The following is an 18,971-nucleotide window of genomic DNA, read 5'->3' as shown; positions in this document are numbered from 1 at the left end:
AGTTTGAGTACCAAACTGCTATTCCACTCCATCATTAAATAGCAGGCAGAAGGCTGTCTTTTACACTCCGCACTGGACACAAATGCAACACTCAAGGGTGGCTTCACCCTGAACATTAAGTAACCTAAAAGCTGAGCCTTAAGCACTCAGTCCACCAGCAAGAAATCCCTAACATACCCCCCTCTTATACAAAAGCGTAGCATGGTTTTAAGTGCCGGCCACTCTAGTAACAGCTCCGATGCTCATAGAATTTCACACTACAGTTTTGTAAAAGGGAGGATAGCCTGTCTCAGAAATCTGTTTCCCTTTCCATTTTGACATTTGTGTGTGTGTGTGGGGGGTGGGAGGGGAGGGGAGGGGAGGGGGGGGGGAACAGCCCATGGTAGAAGGATTAAGGAGGAATGTGGCGAAATCAATTAGCTTAGCGGGATTTAAAAAAGATTTGTATAAATTCCTGAAAGGGAAGTCCATAGGCTATTATAAGAACATAAGAATTGCCGCTGCTGGGTCAGACCAGTGGTCCATCATGCCCAGCACTCCGCTCAGCACCCTAACTGAGACTAGCCCTATCAGTGTACGTTCTTGTTCATCAGAAACTTGTCTAACTTTATCTTGAATCCCTGGAGGGTGTTTTCCCCTATGACAGACTCCAGAAGAGCATTCCAGTTTTCCACCACTCTCTGGGTGAAGAACTTCCTTACGTTTGTACAGAATCTATCCCCTTTCAACTTTAGAGAGTGCCCTCTCGTTCTCCCTACCTCGGAGAGGGCGAACAACCTGTCCTTATCTACTAAGTCTGTCCCCTTCAGTACCTTGAATGTTTCAATCATGTCCCTTCTCAATCTCCTCTGTTCGAGGGAGAAGAGGCCCAGTTTCTCTAATCTTTCCCTGTATCGCTGTATTGTGATGGCTTGGGGAAATCCAATGCTTATTCTTAGAATAAGCTGTCTGTTTTATTATTTGGGATCTAGCTAGGTACTTGGGTCCTGGGTTGGCCACTGTTAGAAACAGGATTCTGGGCTTGATGGGACTTCGGTCTGTCCCAGTATGGTAATTCTTATATTCTTATGTTCTTAATCCCTCCAGTGGAGTGTTGCTCAATAGAGCCATTTACCTAAATGTAAATTTTGATGTCAGTCTTTTCGGACACTGACAATGAGGAATAAATGCCCTTGTCTCATCCAAAACACATCCAGACCATACCCCCTTACCATTTGCATGTACTTGGGCTTGAGATGTACATATCCCAGCTTTGTAAAATGGAGGCTTAGACATTTATGCAAGATAGACATTTAAGTGCCGGTTTATACATGTCTCAAATACAAACAGGGTTTTGTTTTGTTTTTTTAATAAGAGCCATTGTCTCTACTGAAATTAAAAAATAAAAAAACAGTTCAGCTAAAGTGTCACTTTCTGGTTTACTCCAGATTAAATTCAGTTGTTTTCCCTTGTCTCCTTATCTTCTGATTAAGCCCAAAATAAAAGCCACTGTTGACTTAACAAACCTCACTGTTTAGGAGGTAAGGGGGTCACATTTTAATCTACATCAGGGTGTGAACCAGCATTGGATCCTTGAACATGACTTGTGTATTCTTTAGATAATGCTGATTGTCACCAAGGAGATTGGAATCAGATCTTTTGCCAACAGGTTGTGTGCTTGGCATATGCATTATACTCTTGCTGGCGCTGCTTGAGCTCTGAGATACACAGAGCCATGCCGTCGTCTCAGTCTCCACCTAGTAACAGGAACACCACGTTTTTGCAACACTTCTCTTTGCAAGGTTGCAAGGGGAATGAGGGTGGCAAATGAACTGTGACCTTGCACCAGGCTATATATTTCCAGCACTGTTAATATTATTGTCACGCAAGAATACTTTACAGCTGTGCAGCGGTGCCTGTTTGCAGTTCAGTTACAGATGCCATTGCCATGTGCTTCATCTATTGACTTTCAGTGACCAGCTTTCATACTTTTCAGTAAATTTGCTGGTAGCTGCAGTCTCCAGTGCTTTCTATTTTCCTTTACCATCAGCTCTAAATCCCAATGCCTGTGTGGCCTCCCTTACCCTCTCATGCAGTCAGGGCAGGATTTTCCTATAGGCTAACTAGGCTTCAGCCTAGGGCCTCAAGATCAAGAGGGGCCTACATTCAAATTGTTAGCAAATTTAAAATTACACTATTCTAAAAACAGTGAACACTAAAACACTGAACCGAAAATAAGGAGAAATTCTACGCTTCGGGATCGGAACCGGCTCCGGCCGCAACAGGGCGCCGACTCGGCTTCTCCCTTTCTTTTTCTCATTTTGGGAGGAGGATCGGGGAGGGAAAGACGTCAGTCCGGAAACAGCTGGGCAAAGTCCAGCCCCGCGGGGAGAGAGGCAAAACGAGGATCCGTCAGGACAAGGCGGCCTAGGCTGGCATCGGGGGTGGGGGGTGAGGGGGGTTTCAGCGGAAGGGGGATGGGAGGCAGGCGGGCATCGGAGGGGGGTGAGGTGAGGAAGGATGCACTGGGGGCACTATGGACATAGGAAGGGGCAATGTGTGTTATGTTTGATTAGTTATTGTTACAAGTACTATATAAATGTTGTGTGTTATGTTTGATTAGTTATTGTTACAAGTACTATATATGGTGCTGAGAATAAATGTCCAAATAAGTGTTCTCGACTTTTTTAAATTTATTATCCGTGTCACATTTTTTTATAAAGGTTAGTACCAATAACAACGTTTCATTTAACATATTGATATATATCACAGTAATGATGTATTTTATTCTCTCTCATGTAATTTACAAACTTAAAAATGGGAGGTGAAAGGGCCTCATAAGTGGAATAGCCTAGGGCCTCTTTTCATCTAAATCCGGCCCTGCATGCAGTAGTAAATTTTCAAAAGCATTGTTGGAACTTAAATACACAAGTAATGCACACAGAAAAAAATAATCACTAGTACAAGTAGAAAATGCTGGGCCCGAATTTAGGGGTCATCATATATGAATAAAAGATCCTGGGTCGTTGTGAATAACACAATGAAATTTTCAGTAGCTGCTAAAAAATGCAAATAAGATGTTTGGGATTATTCAAAAAAGAATGGAGAACAAAACTGAGCCTCTCTATAGCAGAACTGCCAGGTTACCCATTCCAGGAGCGAGACTTTGTGGCTGGTCCTAGATTTCTGCCTTCCTCATCCTGGTGCATTATGGGACCTGCAGCACTGATTTCAATGGATAAAATCATGATCTACAAATGGGGTATAGATTTAAAACCAAGACCAGTCAAAAAGTCTCCCTCCTGGAATGGGTAACTTGGCAGTTCTGGTATAGGACCAAGGCATGACTACACGTTGGGTACTGTGTCCAGTTCTGGTTGCTTCAGAAAGGATGCAGGACAACTAGAAAAGGTTCAGAGAAAGATGACAAAATGATACAGGTGTTGGAGCAGTTTCCCAATGAAGAGAAGCTAAGCAGATTACAGTTCTTCAGCTGGCAGAAAAGAGAGTTGGGGTGGCGGGGTGGGTGAAGGAGGGATGATTGAATAGGGAATAGTTGTTTAGCACCAAAACAAGGGGATTCCCTTTGCAAAGATAACCTTCCAATATTCCCACTCTATTCCTTATTCTCTCTTCTCCTGTTTCTCCAAACCCTTCCTTATGTTTTTCCCCTATTTGTTTTCTTTCCTATCTTCTATTGCAGTGGTCTCAAACTCAAACCCTTTGCAGGGCCACATTTTGGATTTGTAGGTACTTGGAGGGCCTCAGAAAAAATAGTTAATGCCTTATTAAAGAAATGAGATTTTTGCATGAGGTAAAACTCTTTATAGTTTATAAATCTTTCCTTTTGGCTGTCTTAATAATAATATTGTAATTTATAGCTAAAGAGACATATAATCGAGAAACTGTTTTATTTTACTTTTGTGATTATGATAAACATACCGAGGGCCTCAAAATAATACCTGGCGGGCCGCATGTAGCCTCCAGGCCACGAGTCTGAGACCACTGTTCTATTGTATTTCTCACCCCCCCTTTCCCATTGGCACTGTAAGTCCTGTATGTCAAGCCTATGGGCTCCTTTTACAAAGGTGCGTTAGGGCCTTAATGCGCAGAATAGCGCACGGTAAAATGCTGCGCGCTAGCCACTACCACCTCCTCTTGAGCAGGTGGTAGTTTTTCAGGTAGCACGCGCTAATCCAGAGCGTGCACTAAAAACGCTAGTGCACCTTTGTAAAAGGAGCCCTATGTCTCTTATATTGTACTCCCTGAATGTATTAAAACTTTTTAGCTCTGTTCATTACTTAGAAGTATGATTAAGCGATTAATCAAATTTTAAATAAAACTTGAAACTTGACCAGCAAGTTGAAAATAAACCATACAAAGGATTTTTTTTTTCATGCAGTGCATATTAAGCTGAGGAATCTTTTTGACAGAGGATGTTTATGCTTTTATATTTTATTAAAATTTTATATACCGCTCCAGCTTTCAATAGTTCTAAGTGGTTAACAAAGTTATAAACAATTAAAACACGAAAGGAACTCCATAAAACTATAAGGAAAGACCTAATCCACTCATACAGAATACCTATTCCAACAGGAGCTTGCAATTGTTTCAGGTGAAACTCACTGTCAAGATATCACAAATTAATAAATGTTATCGTTATGTTATCTTTTAAATGCCATGAAGTTAGATTCTAATCGCAAATAATTCAGTAATTAATCCCATAAACTAGGACCTAAACAAAAAAAATGCATTAGATCTAAGGTAGTAGTTTCCTACTTTACCTTTTTTGCCATTGGTATCACAAACCTGTTATCTTGTAACGACCTAAGCGTTTGAGAAGGGATATAATCAATGAATTAAAGTAGGTCGGTTCTTGATGATATAATACTTTTTATGCGTAATACTCAAGGAGACCAACATAGAAGGAGATTTAGACAAATTCCTGAAGGAACAGTTCATAAGTTATTAGCCAGGTAGATTTGGGAGTGCCATTGCTCATCTCTGGAAATGAACTAGGGGAAATAGATCCACTTTATGGAATCTACTGGCTAAATTGTGACATGAGTTGGCCACTATCAGCAATAGAATATTAGGCTCAATGGCTCTTGTTCTGACCCAGCATGGCTTTCCTCGTTCAAAACTCGGTGACATTTTACCAAGGGACAGGTTTTATGTATTGAGTCACAAACTGTTAGTGTTAAGTCTCATGCCAAACTCTAAGCACCAGACTAAGACCTGCTGAAACCAGGTGTAAATGCTGGCACCCAAGGTGGGTGTGCTGAGCCAGAATTCTATATCTATGCATACAACTTGTTGGAACGCACCTGATATCCCCGTGGCCACACCCCTTTTGAGAAATGAACTATGGGAGTTAGGTGCACTGACTTATAGAATAGTGTGCAGCCAGATGCCATGCAAATTCCAGTGGGTACCAATTAACTTCAATTATTGGTTGTCAGCATCCAGTTATTTATCTCTAACAGCTTGTTGACCGATTAACTTGTATGCGTATCTCAGAAGCACACCCAAATTTAAGTATACAAATCTGAGCACCAATCTGGGGGATAGCAACTGAGTCCTTGAAGTCATCTTGTATGTTTAATGTATATTAGCTTTGTGCATGCTTGAAAACACATGTGTAACACTGCAGTTAGATACACACCAATGAATTGTTACCTATGAGCTGTATTCAGCTATGACTTGTTCTACACAAGTTCTACACCCTGACCTATTCACCCGCCTCCCGGTGTTACCAATTTCCCTACCACACTCTTCCTTCCACTGGGATGATTTCTGCCAAATAAGAAGAAAAATTTCGGAACACCAAAAAAGGAATAAAAGGAAAAAATAAATTCATCCTCAAGTGCAGGGGTAGGGAACTCCGGTCCTCGAGAGCCGTATTCCAGTCGGGTTTTCAGGATTTCCCCAATGAATATGGATTGAAAGCAGTGCATGCAAATAGATCTCATGCATTTTCATTGGGGAAATCCTGAAAACCCAACTGGAATACGGCCAGAGTTCCCTACCCCTGCTCTAGTGCTCTCACACTCAGTTATACAATAGATCTCAGTGTTCATGGTGCAAGCACCATGGTCATGCATTAACTTTCCTAAATAAATAATGGGATAGTGTGACATGAATGGCACTGGGTTACAAGCCCTGTTGATGCTTTTTCTTGTAACCCTCCTCGAGTGACACATTCAGTGTTGCTTTGCAAGAGTCCTTGTCATTCTTGCTGTTTATGTTTGAGGGTTAGTCACTCTCATTCAAAGTTTAAAAGTCTAGATGTCACTTGTCTGGTACTTTGCTTTGTTCAGCAGATGGCAGAAAAGGGGATGTCTGAAGTAATACCTGACAATAAGGCTAGCATTACCAAATCCCTGAAAAGGATGCTGGTTTTCAGCTCTATGGTACATTAATCATTGTAGCACTGGCATCACCTGGTACATCTTTTTTTTACAATAAGTTGCTTGACTTATGGGGTGCAAGAGCTGGAACACTGAGGATGTCAGTCCAGACGCATTTAGGACAATTTTCAAGGTATTTCAGTGTGTCCAATAGGGTTCAATGCAGGAGCAGATTGTTGGAGGGGGGGGCAAACAAGCCTATTTCTGGCTATGCCCTCAAGCTGATGTATGTAGAGCAAAATATTGGTAGGACCGTGGATGCCAGCTCTGCGAGTGTTGTGGATGCTTGAGCACCCCTCAAATATTGAGAAAATAGCATTACTCGGACTAGGGAGCATTCACTTTAACTGAGTTTAGCACTCTTAACCATTTTGGAAAATTTGGCCCTTATGGTCCAAGTTCATTGTACAGAAATGGGGATTTTGAAAACAGATAGAAATGTAGGAAAAAATTGGAACATCATATCAAAAATCACAACTTAAAGTGAACCTTGCCCAGGTTCCAGAAAACCAGTTCTGGCGGAACAAGCATAAATCAAAAAAATAGAGAAAAAAGGCCTTAGTAGAAAATGGTCAACAGCAACCAAGGGGCCCTTTTTATTAAAGCTCAATATGTGCTAGCAGAATTAGCGTGTGCTAAATGCTAAGAAGCCCATTTTATAATTATTAGTAAATAGATATAAAATGGGCTTCTTAGCATTTAGACATCTTTTCCATAACGCACGTCCAAAACCTATGTCCCCGCTCTCTTGGCTTCTGCTCTGCCGCTCCAGCACTAGTCTCTGGCTCTGACAGACCTCGAAGAGATTTTAGCACTGACGGATCCTAACACTTTTTCCTCCCTATGCTGAGCCGGATCCGTCAGCGCTAAAATCTCATCAGGGTCTGTCAGCGACAGAAACTACAAGCGCCACGGACACGGACCGACACGGACCTCAGATTTTTAAGGCCGTACGGGTTTAGATCCGCGAGGTCCGTGTTTTACCCCTTCCCGTGAAAAAGCTCCCAAGAATGAAAAGTACCAAAATCTGGAGCTCGTTCAGTCACTGGCTAAAGAAAAAACTCCACTATTGCAAAATTCATTTGTAAAGCAATTCTCAAAATCTTTCTTTGCAAGAGACCCAGAGCACGGCAATGAAAAAAGGTAGCCAAACTAAACTGTTCAAAGCTGTTAAAATGCATGCAGATTGTGAAAAATTGCAGGCAGACCTTAGGAAATTGGAAGACTGGGCTTCCAAGTGGCAGATGAAATTTAATGTGGATAAATGCAAAGTGATGTACATTGGGAAGAATAACCCGAATCACAGTTACCTGATACTAGGGTCCACCTTTGGGGGTTAGTGCCCAAGAAAAGGATCTGGGTGTCATTGTAGACAATATGATGAAATCTTCTGCCCAATGTGCAGCGGCGGCCAAAAAAGCAAACAGGATGCTAGGAATTATTAAAAAATGGATGGTTAACAAGACTAAGAATGTTATAAGGCCCTTTATCGCTCTATGGTGCGACCTCATCTAGAGTATTGTGTTCAATTCTGGTCTCCTTATCTCAAGAAAGATATAGTGGCACAAAGTTCAGTGACCAAGATGGTATAGGGGATAGAATTCCTCTCATATGAGGAAAGACTAAAAAAGTTAGGGCTCTTCAGCTTGGAAAAGAAATGGCTGAGGGGAGATATGATTGAAGTCTACAGAATCTTAAGTGGAGTAGAACAGGTACAAGTGGATTGAATTTTAACTCCATCAAAAATTACAAAGACTAGGGGACACTCACTGAAATTACAGGGAAATACTTTTAAAACCAATAGGATAAAAAAAATTTCACTCAGAGAATAGTTAAGCTCTGGAATGCATTGCCAGAGGTTGTGGTAAGAGCGGATAGCGTAGCTGGTCTTAAGAAAGGTTTGGACAAGTTCCTGGAGGAAAAGTCCATAGTCTGTTATTGAGAAAGACATGGGGTAAGCCACTGCTTGCCCTGTATCGGTAGCATGGAATGTTGCTACTCCTTGGGTTTTGGCCAGGTACTAGTGACCTGGATTGGCCATTGTGAGAACGGGCTACTGGGCTTGATGGACCATTGGTCTGACCCAGTAAGGCTATTCTTATGTTCTAATCTCAAAGATTCATAACGGTTCCAGTTTTCAAACTTTCATATAATGCTATAAGAACTAATTTAATAAATGTTGTTAAAATATTCTTCTCAATGCAGGTCCTGTTTCGCTTCATGGCTGCATCGGGGGAAGATTGTAGCTTGCCAAAACGGATCCAAAACTGATGCCTTTGTTCACTAGAGAAATAGCCTAGCTGTATAGATAGTAGGCTGCAGATTTGTTCAAGCATTTGTCCCAAATTAGTTTTTAAAGGGAAATTGTTTCTTATTGAAAATCAATGTAGTCTATCAGGTGAATATTCACAGTGATGTGACTGGCCAGAAATGGCTGCTGACCAGTTTAATCACTTGTTTGGGACTTTCCGTTAATTTTCTGTGGTACTTAACAGGTTATTGCCACTGGAAATTAACAGTTAGCACCTAAGTTAGGGCTAGATAATGAGGGCCACAATCCAGTCAGGATTTCAAGATTTCCCCAATGAATATGCATAAGATTTATTTACATCTATTGCCTCCATTGTATGCAAATAGATCTCATGCATATTCATTGGGGAGATCCTGATTGCGGTCCTTGCTTCCTACCCCTGACTGGATTGCAGTCCTTGCTTCCTACCCGTGACCTAAGTGGAAACCAGCTATTTTGGGGACAGAATCAGCACTTGGGGTAGCTGCATAAATATGACAGCATAGAAGTCAGTCCTTTATGTGATAACCCATAGCCTAAGTGCTGGTTATGGAAGGCTAAACATGGCTCAGCATTGAATATTGGGAATAATGCCTGGCACTGGTCAGCAAAACGCTCACTTGCGCAGGCTGAATATTTACCTCATGAGTATAGCCCCTCCCCCCAAGGTAATTCCAGAATCAAGAACAGGTTTGTAGCTCAATTTTCAAACAATCCAGGGAGCAAATGTGGACCTCAGCAGCTGGGATCAGGATATCAGATAGGAATGTGAAAGGGGAATTATTTCTGTTTTATTTCAGTGTAGTATGTATTAACCCAGAATTACGTATGTTGAAACAAAATTCATGCTAGCATGTAATAGTGTATGCTACAGTAAAACCAAAGCACATGCTAATGCCAGAAGCTACCTCCTTGATAACATTGTCAATGATGGCAGATTCATCCAGTCTGCCCAAGAAAGTGGCCAGAGCTGCACCTGCCACTCTTTGCAGGTTATACACCTTCATGATTGAATGCTGGCATCACAACCAGGGCAGCTAGACTCCTGTGTCTTCTGCACTGGGATGATATCGATAGGACCGGTGTTAGTTTCAGTCGTAATGTACACTATCAGTAAGCACTGGTAATTAGCAGAGATGTCCTGACCTTCCAATTACCTATGAGGTCCAGAATGCAAACAGCCCACTTAAAGTGCTGAACAGAACAAAGCTTCAGTGTGCGGCTCCAAGTTTGATGGAAGTGTTTCATCTCACTAGGAATCCCATAGAAGCTAAAAACAACGCCTGCCATCAGGTTCCCAGAACACGGTAATATGTGGGAGGCTATCCTTTTGTTTCTTAATGAGATAAAATATTGTCTTTTGGCAGACTGTACTGTCTGGGAGATAACAGGCAGACTCTGAAAGGATTTCTCGTTAACCATTTCTGATCTGCCTGTGTTGGCCACGAGCAGTTGCTGGACTAAGCAGTGATTTCAGGTGCTGTTTATCATAGCCCCCCCCCCCCTCCCAATCCTTTGACATGTAGAAATGCCACAACAATGAGACTTTCCTTTAATTGTCTAGTGTAGAAACTGGCTTAATTTCTGTTTCTATCGTATCACATATTCTCAGAAGAAAGGTACACAATGTTGAGGTAAAGTGGCAAAGGATTAGGTTTGCTTGTGGTAACACTAATTCTGGCACACTGAAGCTCTCATGCACTTCTCAGTTACAAGTCATTAATCATTGCAAAATACATTTTAAACCTGGATTTCCTCACACAGCTCATAATTCTGTAGCTCTGCATACGTGTCTAGAAAATCTAGTAGTGTAGGTATCTGACAGAGAGCAGAAATTCATGCCCAGGTTATCAGTGTGTGCCTCTCACCTGTCAATGATGCTTCCTTGCAAGACACAGAAAATCAAGAAGGCGAGAGAGTCTGGAGTGAGAGTTTTCATTCCTTGGAACTGAAGTCCTCTGCTTTCCCACTTCAAAAGATGAGGTGTCACAAAATTGCACAAAAAGAAAAAACCATGAAGGAAAAAAAGATAGAGATCCACTTTGCTAGGCTGAAGGCTACATGAATTTTCTCTTAATTTGTTTGGTTTTCTCTTCTTTCTTTTGCACTTCCCTTCGATTCTTCTTCGGGGAACACAGACTGGCAGCTCAAGGATCCTGGGAGACTCCTCTCAGTAGCGTTCAGCCTGAAGGGTCTTAGAGGGAGGGGGCTGCAGGTTCCCCTTACTCTGAAAGCACAGATTTAAAGGCACAAGGACCAGCTGCTGGATAGGGGCTCTGGGAGCTTGTGAATGGTTGCATGTGCTGGGGAGGGGCATGGATGTCAGTGGCATCATGAGGTAAGCGATATGTTAAAATCTATGACTTCTAGCCTGCAGCTGTTTCAGCCCCAAGAATCCAGAGATACATATATATATATTTTTTTTTTATTTCACACTTCAGCAAATTTCATTTCTTTTTCCAGAGTAAAGCCTATCTAGAGCTAAGCATCTTCTGTAGTTGCCAATGATGAAGCAAAGCCTCGAGGATTTTACAATGTCAATCAATGCTGAATGAGAGACAGAAGTAAGACGCGCACTGGCGTGTTTTGCCTGGTAACTTGGTAGTTGAAAGGGAATGTCATCTAGCAGAACTTTAAATAAATCAATATTTTATGCTAACATATGCAGGGAACTCTCTGATCCTCAGATGTCTGTGTATGTATGCGTGTGCGCGCGCCTATGCATATCCTGTACAGTGAAATGAAACTGATAGCAAGAAGCCACACTGCCTATCATCAATAAATATATGCGTGCCAAAAGAGGGCCTGATTCATTAACGCTTTCTCCCATGTTATATCTATGTGGAAAAAAAAAAAAAAGCTTAGTGAATTGGGCCCAGAGTAAAAAAAAATCTCATCAACTGGAAAATTATGGAGGACTGTGGCTGGAAAGACACTGTTTATTTGCCGTAATATAAAACTAATGGAAAAGCTTTTCTTTTGTGGTATGAATGACATTTATAGAATGTTCTAAGACAGTGGTCTCAAACATACGGCCCGCCAGGTACTATTTTGAGGCCCTCAGTTTGTTTATCATAATCACAAAAGTAAAATAAAACAGTTTCTTGATCATATGTCTCTTTATCTATAAATGACAATATTATTATTAAGACTTAGCCAAAAGAAAAGATTTATAAACTATAAAGAATTTTACCTCATGCAAAATTGTCATTTCTTTAATAACACATTAACTACTTTTTTCTGAGGCCCTCCAAATACCTACAAATCCAAAATGTGGCCCTGCAAAGAGTTTGAGTTTGAGATCACTGTTCTAAGAGTTTTATTATCTGATCTTTGAACTGAAATATCAAAGCCTCCCCCCCCCCCACACACACACATGCCTTCACCCTTATGCGCACATACAGTATATATCCATTCACCAACACTGTCCCCAAGCAAGAATCAGAAATCAAGGCACAGCTTCTCAATTTATACCCCCTACACCTCTATATGGAAAAACACATTCCTTCTCACACTCTTAACCCCAACCATATAGCCATACCTCCACTGGTACACTTTTGCACCCCTCAAAAAAACATTCAGCCTAAAATTCTACTCTGTTATTTATTACCGCTCCCCAAAGAACCCATTCTACGCAAACTTATCTCAAGTCACACATATTCATCCTCCCTTGAATATCCCTACACCCCCAGACACACAAACCCACCAATACATTCAACATATACTCCCTCGTACACTCATTCACATACAACCTCAACTCATTATCTAGAACAGGGATAGGGAACTCTGGTCCTCGAGAGCCGTATTCCAGTCAGGTTTTTAGGATTTCCCCAATGAATATGCATGAGATCTATTTGCATGCACTGCTTTCAATGCATATTCATTGCGGAAATCCTGAAAACCCGACTGGAATATGGCTCTCGAGGACCGGAGTTCCCTACCCCTGATCTAGAAATACACAGGCATAGCCCTACCCTAAAAAACCGATACACTCCACGACTCTCATAAATGCAGAGTTCCTATCCACATTCCTAGCTGCCGAAAACACAAACATACTCCACATCAACTCTTCACATTTACTCCCCACATAGTCTTACTTTTTATATAGCCCCATATCCCCACAAACACAGCTACCCCTTACCGCCATCATACACACCTACCCCACATGTATATTCACATATACCCATGTATCCCACTTGTACCCCATCATACACACTTACCCTACACGTACCCACATATACCCTCCCCCCCAAAAAAAAAAAAATATGGAAGTAACACTACTTGTTTTAAAGCAAAGGTGATTCAAAACTGCAACTCATATGCATATCTCTTTAAGTGCTCAGAGAATTAGTTGTCAGTCTGCGGAACAAGTCTGCATGATGAAGCGTTTGAAGTAATCACCTCTAATCATTGCACGTGAGACATGAATTTGTACGTGGGTACAAATTCATATTCAAATAAATCAATGTGTAAATTCAAAATGTGAAACTTTATCTGAAAAAATATGTGTAGGGACAGTTTTTTCAACCAATCATTTCCTTGCATGAATTTCTGATGTCACTTCCGGTGGGGGATATATGTTAAAATCAGTGTGTTTTTTCCTCCTTCCATTTCAACCACTTTGAAGATGTTTGTAGCTGAGTGCTGCAGGTAACCTCCTGCAGTGCCATGATTATTTTGTATGAGCTTTGTTGTTTGTGTTTTTGATTCAAGCTTAGCAGATTGTAACTATTTATTTTTTTGTTTAGATTTCACACCTGAGCGCTGCAGTACCGGTTCTTTGAAAAAGTCCAGGTGAAACACGCTTTCTTTGAAAAAGCCCAGGCGAAAGAATGTGTTTCTGAGTCCTACCCAGCTTTTTTCAGATCAGTTTTCACGTTTTGAATTTGCACATTGATTTCTTTGAATATGAATTTGTACACCATGTGGGGAGTAAATGTGAAGAGTTGATGTGGAGTATGTTTGTGTTTTCGGCAGCTAGGAATTTGGATAGGAACTCTGCATTTATGAGAGTCGTGGAGTGTATCGTTTTTTAGGGTAGGGGTATGCCTGTGTATTTCTAGATAATGAGTTGAGGTTGTATGTGAATGAGTGTACGAGGAAGTATATGTTGAATGTATTGGTGGGTTTGTGTGCCTGGGGGTGTCTAGAGACTATATGAGGGGTGTAGGGCTATTGAACTTAGAATATTATATCTTGTTAGAAAATGGAGTGAATTTCTAGTTATGAGGGTATATTGCCGATGCACAGAAGGAATACACCTGTGCCAGAAAGTACAGGTCTCCCTCTATATTCACAGGTTTGACACTCACGATTTTGATTATTCATAGTTTTTATCATGCTGACTCCGCCCCCAAGTGATATCATCCTGGAGTGCTGAGAGAAAAGTTCAGAGCTTTTTTTTTTTTTTCAGTGTCAGAGAAGTGTGCGTTTGCTTCAGCGTGATCGGGCAAACGGCAGCATCAGAGAAGTGTGTGTTTTGCTGGGGTGCAGAGAGAAAAGTTTAGCACTTTGCTTCAGCGTGGTCAGTATTTGTGAGGGCTATACCCCCAAACCCGTGAATAAAAAAAAAAGAGAGAAAAGTTATTCATGATTTTTTTGGTATTCACATGCCGTCTTCACCCCTAACCCCCATGAATATGGAGGGAGAAGTATGTAGTTATGTAAAATAAGAAATGTGTGTCTAAATTTGCTTGGAGTACAGGATAACAATGTCATACAGGTTGAAACTGGTTTGGGACAGAATTTGTTTTCCTTAAGACATTGGAGGTGATGTCCTTGATCTCTCCTCCTTAACTGTTGCCTGAGTTTTTCTTATACAAGACATATGTATAACCCATCACTTTTAGGTATCTACTGCCAAAATATTTGCAGCTGTAGTAAGAGCCATGTTCAAGAAAGAGATAAATATATTACTAACCAATATTATATATACTGTATGTGCAAATGAACCATGTATGAATTATCCTGGGCTGGGTTATTATAATAATAGTATTGTAACAATATATAAGATGCAGTACAAAATTATGTAGTGTATCTCAGATAGAGAATCTGATATCTTGATGCTGCCTCAAGCACTGATATGATACTCGCAAATAAGGATTTTCTGTAATAATATCAGAGTCCGTTTTTCTTCTCTGCCACAATGAAGCAAATGGGCTATTGAAATGAGAAGTTAAAATAAATGGATTAAGATCTATCTGCGAGAGAGGATGTGAACAAACAAAGAACGGTACCATGGATAACAGTCTCTGAAAGACATGAAAGGAGATGGTCAATTAAGTCAAAAGTCGATTGATGTCAAAAAATACTAGGATAAGAGCTCTCACCTCGTCAAGGATATGTATAAGAAGAGAGGCCAGCATAGTTTGTATATTGAAAGCTGGCCAATAGGCTGATAGTTTAGTGTGTAGTGCATTCATGGCCTTCACATAGTGGCTTGACTGAAGACCACATTCTCAACAAGTTTTCACATACAGGGAAGGATAGAAACAGATTGCTATTGGGATGGATTGGAGGGCTCAGACAGATTGTTTGTACTTAGGATGTATTATCAGCCACAGCCAGAGAGGCTGGAATTGATCATGATTATGATGTAAAAAAAAATCTAGAGCTGTTTTTTTTTTTTGACAAGCCAATAAGGGGTCACATTGAGAAGTGATGGATTGCATGGAATAAAAGGTCTTCTCCACCAGCAGCAGAGTAACCTCTTTAGAACTGGACCAAGAAAGTAAAGGTGACAAGAGTAAACGACTCAATACTAGTTGAAAAAGAATCATTTAGCTTTTGTTCTGTTTGTATGATGGTAGAGTAGTAGGCCTTCTTAGTCTGAGTGTACACTGGGAAATCAGGTTGGGAAGAGCAGGAGGCAGGACAAATATATGCGGAGCGGAGAAATTTAGTGAAATAGCAGGCCTACGTTATAGGTTTGAGCAATGACATGGTTACTACCCATGTGCCTAGTCATGTTGTCTCAGAAACAGTCACCAGAACAACAAATAAAAGAGGTTTTAATGAAGTCTAATAGAGCAAACAACTTGTAATACAACACTCTTTTTATGTGAAAAAAAAAAAGTTACAGAAGTTCAAACATGCGACTGCTTTTGGACCCATAACGTGAAAATCGGCCCTTCTCAACATTTTGGATCTACAACTTTAGTCATGTTTTTCCAGAGATGGTCGTATATATTCAGTGCTGAGCCTCTGTTTTCCAATTGAAACCAACATGAGGGCGAGTCACCTTACCAAGATCAGGTTTTGTAATTTGTATACAGTTAGGTAATATGCTGCACTATGAATTTGGTAATGGCAGAACAGAGACATATGAGTGGAATGATGGTCCCTGAATGATATTCTAGCGACTCTCATGCAGGAGATGCGGGTACTGAATACTTTCACCTACCCTCAGCTGCTGCGGTAAGCTCCAGAGCGGCAAAGAGTCTCCTCTAGTTCCCCTCAATAGTATACAGCTTCCTCACCTACACTCAGTGATGTTAGTAATTAAATTGAATATAATAGTTAATCCCATGTGTTTGTTTTGAATTATTTGTGATAAGTGTTATATGAGATTTTAGTTATTTATATTCCTTTGATTTTTTTTTTTTTGGTCACTCACTGATATATTCAGTGACACACCATGGAATAAAAGCTTAAAGGTAAACACCTGTGGTAGTGTTTCACTTTGTGTGGCACATGACTGCACTGAATATCAGCCCCATATAGAATAGAGGGTAGCCCACTGCTAGAGGCTGGTGAGCTAATTCTTGCATTTTGTCTTTTGTTTATGGAAGGAATATTTTTCCACCTTTCTTTTTTAGTGAAAAAAAGAGGGGTGAATCACCCAGGAACTGGATAAAGGTCTCTCCAGAGTTCTTGTCTATTGTTGGAGAAAGCTGGGTACAGTGTTGGATTTAGGGGTTTGTTTATATTGGCTTGAAATGTATTTTTAGTAATAAGATTAACCTTGTAGTTCATACCTATGTCTTTCAGTTTGTGCTTAATATCAACCGAGAAGAACTTTTTGGAGAAGCTGGCACCTCATTAGTTACTTGGGAGGACAAAAGGACACTGTACCCAATAGCATAGTAAAGGGGGGAGGGGGGGGCGAGAGGGGCAGTCCCAACCTGGTCGCCATGTTGGCGCCGGTACCTCTCCTCCTCTCTGCCCCTGCCTCTTCAAATTCCTCCCTTCCACGAGCGTGCCCCCTTCCCTTCCCCCATATCTCTAGTTGAAGTTATTTGCAGCAGTCAACAACGTGCTTTTCATGATCCTGTCAGCTTTCCTGCTGATGTCACTTCTGGGTGCCATGCATTGGAAGTGACATCAGAGGGAGAGCCGGCAGTGTCAGGAGGAGTAGGGAAGGGGGGGGGCATGTAACAGGCAGGAGTAGGAAAGGAGCAGGAGGGGGATGCATGCAGCAGGTAGGAGCGAGGGTGGAGATGAGGGTGGAGGAGGGGCACCACCACCCCAAGCACCTCTCACCCTTGCTATGCCACTGAATGTACCAGCCAGATGCTTAAAGGAAGTTAATGGGGCCAATGCCTATATGGTACGTTGGAAAGGAGTGCTATGAAAAGGCAGCAGAGATCAAGCAAAAGATCCCAGGCACCAAGGAAATCATGTATGGAAAGTAGGAACCCTATCATCTACCCCCAGGGAATGTTCATGAAATTTGGATAATGGATTCAACTCATTCCTTTTTCAGTAGTTGCTCAAGATGAATTACATTCAGGTACACTATGTAGGGAGTTGATTCAAAGCAATTTAGCCAATCAGAAATGGCTCCTAACCAGTTAAATTGCTTGTTCGGGGCTATCTGTTTGATATTCAGCAGCACTTACCGGTTAGCGTCACTGAATATCACCACAGACTGTTAAACTCAAAGCCAACTATTTTGTGGGCACTGTGAAGGCAGAGTTGGTACTTATGCTGTTAAGGGGCTGATTCTGTATTGGACACTGATCTCGGTGGCCACCTGAGAAGTGGCTGAGAATCGCGCAATGACATCTTATACAGAATTGCACCTGTCTTAAAGAACAGGCACCTTACCCCCTCTATTCTCTAACCAGTGCCCATGTCTCTGGCACCGGTTAGAGATTTGTGCCTTAGCCTGATTGCAAAGATAAGCAGCTCAACCGTCTGGATTTTCAGAGCTGCCACATCTTGATAATGGTGAATAGAAGCTTTTTAAAAACATTCTGACCATGACAACTGAAATGGAAGAGATTCTTTCCTTCCTGAGATTTATAATAGGAGTCTATGTGGAAAATAAGTTTTGCCATATAAGACTTCACTATATGGAAAAATGTGCAGAAACATTTTGGTTTCATAGAGTGCATTGAGGAATTGCTGGATCATCTCTAGCCTTTCTCTCTCTCCCTTTCTTTTCTTTTTTCTTTTTTTTTATATCTTTATTGAATTTTCAAACTACAATTGTGCAACAAGTAATTCATATACATAAAATATTACAAGACAAGCACAATAAACTTTCAGACATTAATGTACAATTATATTTTCCCCCACCCTCTCTCTCCCTTTCTTTCTCTTTGCCTGTTTTCCCCTTGGTGATGATACTAATTCAGTAAAACCTTGGATTGCAAGTAACTTGGTTTGCAAGTGTTTTGCAAGACAAGCAGAACATTTTATTAAATTTTAACTTGATATACAAACAATGTCTTGCAATACAGTATATACACATCATAACTGAGCCGATGGTTCTTTTCTCTCCGATGCTGCAAGAGTATAGTGACTGTTCTAAACAAGCAAAGTCTTGCAATACAAGTACATACAGTATACACACATCACAACTGAGCCGATGGTTCTTCTCTCTCTGACATTACAAGAATATAGTGACTTTACAGTCTACGGCCCAGAAATATCAAAGAAGAGACAAGTTAATCTAATCATGTATTTTTCAATGAGTATAACTTAAGGGCAGACTGGATGGACCGTTCAGGTCTTTATCTGCCGTCATTTACTATGACTGTTCTAAACAAGCAAAGTCTTGCAATATAAGTACATACAGTATACACACATCACAACTGAGCCGATGGTTCTTCTCTCTCTGACATTACAAGAATATAGTGACTTTACAGTCTACGGCCCAGAAATATCAAAGAAGAGACAAGTTAATCTAATCATGTATTTTTCAATGAGTATAACTTAAGGGCAGACTGGATGGACCGTTCAGGTCTTTATCTGCCGTCATTTACTATGACTGTTCTAAACAAGCAAAGTCTTGCAATACAAGTACATACAGTATACACGCATCACGTCATCACAACTAAGCCGAT

At 41.0% G+C, this 18,971-nt stretch overlaps 1 protein-coding gene across 1 annotated transcript in view; it reads right to left on the bottom strand.

Annotated features, from left to right (window-relative positions):
• Positions 1–10,641, bottom strand: part of LOC117360447 (glycine receptor subunit alpha-4) — a 143,611-nt gene extending 132,970 nt beyond the window's left edge. The window contains exon 1 of the mRNA XM_033944201.1: positions 10,548–10,641. Within this exon, the coding sequence (XP_033800092.1) occupies positions 10,548–10,618 (71 nt within the window). The 5' untranslated portion in view covers positions 10,619–10,641. The remainder of the gene's footprint in view (positions 1–10,547) is intronic.
• Between the last annotated feature and the right edge of the window lie 8,330 nt (positions 10,642–18,971).

Source organism: Geotrypetes seraphini, chromosome 5 (assembly GCF_902459505.1).
Source record: "Geotrypetes seraphini chromosome 5, aGeoSer1.1, whole genome shotgun sequence".
NCBI lineage: Eukaryota > Metazoa > Chordata > Amphibia > Gymnophiona > Dermophiidae > Geotrypetes > Geotrypetes seraphini.
Note: the sequence above shows the minus strand (reverse complement) of the source record. Positions and strands in the feature narration are given on the sequence as shown.